This window comes from Ipomoea triloba, chromosome 15, assembly GCF_003576645.1.
Source record: "Ipomoea triloba cultivar NCNSP0323 chromosome 15, ASM357664v1".
Classification (NCBI taxonomy): domain Eukaryota; kingdom Viridiplantae; phylum Streptophyta; class Magnoliopsida; order Solanales; family Convolvulaceae; genus Ipomoea; species Ipomoea triloba.
The window spans coordinates 9454654-9459887 of record NC_044930.1 but is presented as its reverse complement, the minus strand read 5'-3'; the positions used below and the strand labels follow the sequence as shown (position 1 = coordinate 9459887).

General features: G+C 36.7%; 1 protein-coding gene across 2 annotated transcripts; it reads left to right on the top strand.

The window, feature by feature from the left end:
* The first annotated feature begins 1419 nt into the window (after nucleotides 1-1419).
* Nucleotides 1420-2971, top strand: LOC116007619. 2 transcript variants are annotated; one of them, XM_031248340.1, is made up of 2 exons: nucleotides 1420-2278; nucleotides 2682-2971. In XM_031248340.1, the coding sequence occupies exons 1-2, from the start codon at nucleotides 1982-1984 to the stop codon at nucleotides 2724-2726; spliced, it is 342 nt and encodes a 113-aa protein (XP_031104200.1). In that variant the 5' UTR covers nucleotides 1420-1981; the 3' UTR covers nucleotides 2727-2971. The 2 variants fall into 2 exon arrangements, with proteins under 2 accessions (XP_031104200.1, XP_031104199.1); XM_031248339.1 differs by having other exon boundaries at nucleotides 2675-2971.
* Nucleotides 2972-5234: the final 2263 nt, after the last annotated feature.

Genomic DNA, 5234 nt, shown 5'->3' with positions numbered 1-5234 from the left:
TATATATATATATATATATATATATATATATATATATATATATATATATATATATATATATATATATATATATATATATATATATATATATATATATATAACTAATGACAGTTAAATTGGACCTAATATCAACAAATTAAAAATTAATTTCATCTAATTAGAGTTAATAACAAATAATTACAAATTAATTTATTTTAAGATGATTTGACTTCAAATAGATTTGCAAACATGCATTTTGGTCATTATTGCTGTGACAACTAGTTTACTGCAAATATGTGGTTTATAAATTATGTAGTATGTAGGTAATTCCCAGACCTCTTTAATTTAAAACCACATTTTTTTATTTAAAAAAAATGTGGTTTATAAATTAAAGAGGTCTGATCTGGCTGGGAAGAGATTGACTACATACTACATAGTACATACAATTGAATTATTTCGGCAGACAGCTAGCTTGTCTGCCACATGTCTGAAATAATTCAATTGTATGTACTATGTGTAATCAATCTCTTCCCAGACCTCTTTATTTTATTTTGTGCGAAAAGACCTCTTTAATTTATAAACCACATATTTGCAATAATTTAGTTGGGGAATTACAAATACGTGCATGCATATAGAGCATTATGTTCTGTGCATTATGTTCTTTGCATATTAAGTATGAGGGTATATTAAACATGTGTTGTGAGCCTAGGAACATGCTTAATATACACATAGCATAATGCTTAATGCACCAGATTGATTCTTGTACTTATGTGATGGGGTGATTCTCATACGATCACTAATATATATATATATATATATATATATATATATATAGGTCCTTAATCAGGTGAGAATCATGTCCCAGGTGAGAATGTAAGGACAAATCAGAACCATTGATCTAGTAGATCTAACGGTTGAATCAGAACCATTGATCTAGTAGATCTAACGATTGAAATAAACAAAATTTTGTAATATTTATGAAAATGACCCCGCTCATTTTAAAAGTTTATAATATTTATTAAAATGACCCCGCTAATTTTTTACTTGATTTCTCATCCATAAGATCTTGCAGATGATTTGAATTTGTCCTCACGTTCTCACTTGGGGGCATAGTTCTCATATGATTAGAATTATATATATATATATATATAGAGAGAGAGAGAGAGAGATAGAGTTAATTCTCAAAATGGTCCTCCGACTATGACCTTTTCTTAATTTGGTTCCTTGACTTTTAATTACATCCAATGTGGTCCCTTGATTATTGAATTTTAAGCCAAAATGATCTCCATTAGCTTTGGCGTGAATGTGCCGTTAAAATGAGGGACAAAATGGACAATTTATATTGTTTCTTGTTTAGACTATTGACCTGATGCCCTTTTTTCCCCAAATTATATTGTTTATTGTTTAGAGGATTAACTCGTCGCCGCCGTCTTCAAGCTGCATAATTTTGGCGAGAAATTGGGTTATGTGGGTTGCCATAGGGAAATCCCAATTTTGGAATCTTCCAGAGGAGTTTTTGCCATTAAAGAAGATGGAAATCTTTATGTCTTGAATGGTACTGGCGCCACATATTTCTCCACACAACTGGATGTTACTGGTGCCTCTAAGCCACACAAGACTGCAAGCACATCAAGGCTTTTGGATTCAGAGAACTTAGTTCTGATTGATAATCTTTCGGGGAAGACTTTATGGCAAAGTTTCGACAACCCAACCGATACTTTTCTTCCTGTGATGAAAATAGATGATCCAAAATTGAGTCCAGACATGACACCGCCGCATTTCCAAGGCTTCGCCAACGCCTCCGGCATCTTGAACTGGTTCCCGTGAGTTCACATATGCATCCGAAGATTCACGTCTCGCTTGAATCCCTTTCCGCATATCTCGCAGAAATGGATGTACTCCGCTAGCAGCTCCACCGCATCCAGCTTGATGATTTCCCAATCCTGGCCGCCGGATCCGCCGCGACCCTATTCTGGTCAAAGAAATCGACCTCGAAAAACAGATGTTTATTAGTCGATTTATGGTCAATAACTTTGCTGGACACGACGGGGCTAACTTCATTTGCGGCTTAGGTGGAAGCGATGAGGGCAGCGCCGTTGACTATAATCTGGTGTATGGCAGTGGCGATCTCAGTGGACACCATGCCCATTTGTTCTTCACAGAGGAGAATGTGCTGGTGACAGAGGTGGAGAGGAACTTCTGGAGGGAGTCAGTTCTTTCTTGGACGTTAGCAATGTTCAGCAGCGGAACTCTAAGGTCCTTAGCGCCGTCGCCGCCGACAGCGGCCCTATGTGGCTTGGTAGGGCAAATATGAATTACCCATTTTACCCTCCATTTTAACACATACTTCACGTCAAACCTAACAGATGACCATTTTGGCTTAAAATTCAATAGTCGAAGAACCACATTGGGTGCAATTAAAAGTCAAGGAATGAAATTAAGAAAATGTTATAGTCGGATGACCATTTTGGGAATTAACTATATATATATATATATATGGGAGGCATCAAGTGAGAACTTCTAGTTAGGTAGGAACATAAGAACCCATCCAAGCCCTTGAGATTAAATCAAACAGTGGTCTAGATTAATTAATCATTTATTAGGAGATCATTAACTTAAATAATAAAAAATGATACTATTGCATTTTATCCAAGCTCCAATTATAAACTAATTTTATATTTAAATTGATTCCAAGATATTAGGATGGAGAAGAAGATCACGTAGGATTCTACTTGGACTTAAATTAAAGATTGTGATCAACTACTCTGCGCCAAAGGCATCTTCCGACCGGCGGTCGCGAAATTGCAACGACCCTGTGCATCTGGAGGAAGACATCATCAAACAACAATCGAAGTTTGATTCTGAAAGATGGCAAGTGAAGACTACGAATGTAAGAGTAATATTTAAATTGAAAAACGAGTTTGAATACAAACTTTGAATTCAACGTAATCTGTAGTGATGGGTTTAAGCATGCAATTAGATGATGTTTTAAATTCCATTATGTTGTGTGCAAATGCATGAGGAGTTGCTTTTTATGTGAACCAAATTGGCGCTGCCAGTTTGATGAACACAGAGAAATTGTGTTCCACGGCACGCATTGCAATGCTGACGTGCACAGAGCGGCCTGAGCAGCTTTCACTGTTTGCACTGACGTATGAACGTGAGTGCACAAGCGGCAACTCTAAATGCGTGATTACCCTGTATGTACACCTACGAGATTATGAATGTGCCACACAACCCTAATACGACATTAGTCCGTGCACTTCGGCTGTAATGATTGTGCCACACCACGATATCATATACTTTGAAAGGAAAAATAACCAATATTGTGCCACACCACGATATCATATACTTTGAAAGGAAAAATAACCAATGTGACACACAGATGATACCCTAAATGCACATTCGTTGTCTTTATTATGGATCTTAAACACATTCATACTACTGTGTGCACTTATGCTGATATGTATGTGTTATTAGCAGAACAAAACACTAAGTTTATCTTGTTGTGTACTTTGGTTGTTCTGTGTGTGACATTCTAAGTTTAATGCTACTACTTTCAATCCAAATAAACCACGACAATATTACACACACCTGTGTGCACTTGCGTAATAACGTATGTGCCATTACGTTGAGTTCGAGTGTGTGCCGTATTGCATTGTGAGTGCTGTTATGAGTTATATTCTATTACATTAAATCCACACAAACAAGGTTGATATTACACGCATCTGTGTGCACTAGCTTTAACATGTTTGTGCCATACCATAGAGAATTAGAGTGTGCCCTAATGCACCATGTGTGCCAATATGCGATGTGTTAGCCCAAATGAGTAAACCTAGAAATGTAATGTATTCATGGAAGTAATATTTCACCTTCTTCCAGAATGTATCAGTAAATTTACACTGTCGTGCACTAAGGTTGATCTGAGTGTGCCATTCTGAGTTCAATTCTAGTAGTTATAATCCACATAAACCACGATAAGACTATACACACCTGTGTGTACTTGCGTAATAATGCATGCCATTTAGCAGTGTGTGCAGTGTTAGTTTAAAATACACCAACGTTTTACTATCAAATATCATAATCCACAAAATTAGAAGTAAAATAGTTTAACTGGTAACACAAGTTGGTGAACATTATTGGTGATGAAGGAACTACGAATAATTTTTAATCAGAATACATAAAAGAACCCAAGTGCTGTAAGTACTCAAGAACTAGGTTGAAAAATTCATATGTAGCTAACTTTGACCAATGGTTTCACGGCATTCAACTGCACTACGAATATTCTTGGATTGGTGAACGTTACACTCAAACCAACAAAATCTGATGTATATAAGACATCCTTAACAAATCAAGTCCCCTAGTATCACCCTTTTCCAAACCACGTACAATCCCAAGCATGAACATTGATCCAAGTAGGTCTTCATGTACCGCATCGCAAACACAGCACAATCGACTTTGTTGCGTGCATTGCGCCACCGCATATGCATCCTTCTAGGGACAAACATCTATACGACAGCCACATAATTAATATCCACTTCATCATCAGGGAACACAAACAACAAGTCTTTCTGAAAAAGGTCAAAGAGCGTTATAATTCACGATCATCTAATTGAACAACAAACTCAAACATTCCGAAAGATAATTGAACAACAAACTCAAACATTCCGAAAGATAAAAACTGGAACATACAAACGATAAACATGTGTGTGAGCTTAATAATTTCGGTGTAAGCCATCATGTGCAACTCGTGACATTACAAAACTGTAGTGATAAACTATTGTGTGCACATAAGTTCACCTGTGTGTGCCAAAACGTGTTGCTCTAATGGATGAACAGTAAACTGAGATATAAGATGACGTGCCATTAGGCCAAATCGTGTGTGCCCTCACGCTTAACATCACAAAAAATAAGAAGGGGGGACCACAAATCAAAGCATAAACAATAATCAACCACATACCCGCACCTCGGGAGTCGCCCCATACTTGTCTTCATTAGTCATACTAATTGATAAATTGTCAATTATAATGGTGAAAGACATATTCATATGCTAATTTCATATTCCAATGATAAGGTCATTTATAGTTCTATTTTGTTTCAACTAATTGTATTATGGCAGATTTCATTTTGATCTTGTTGGTTCTGTATGGGTAGCTGCATCTAATGAAGGAAAGTAAAAGAAAAAAAAAAAAAAGAAGACAACCTCAGGAAACAGAACACACCTCTAACGGGGGGGGGGGGGGGGGGGGGGGGGG

Excerpts from the sequence above, each read along its gene's own strand:
- LOC116007619 (XM_031248339.1), top strand. The coding sequence starts at position 1,982 with ATGTTTATTAGTCGATTTATGGTCAATAACTTTGCTGGACACGACGGG. Across the intron at positions 2,279-2,674 it reads CAGCGGCCCTATGTGGCTTG|ATATTAGGATGGAGAAGAAG; the intron begins GTAGGGCAAATA and ends ATTGATTCCAAG.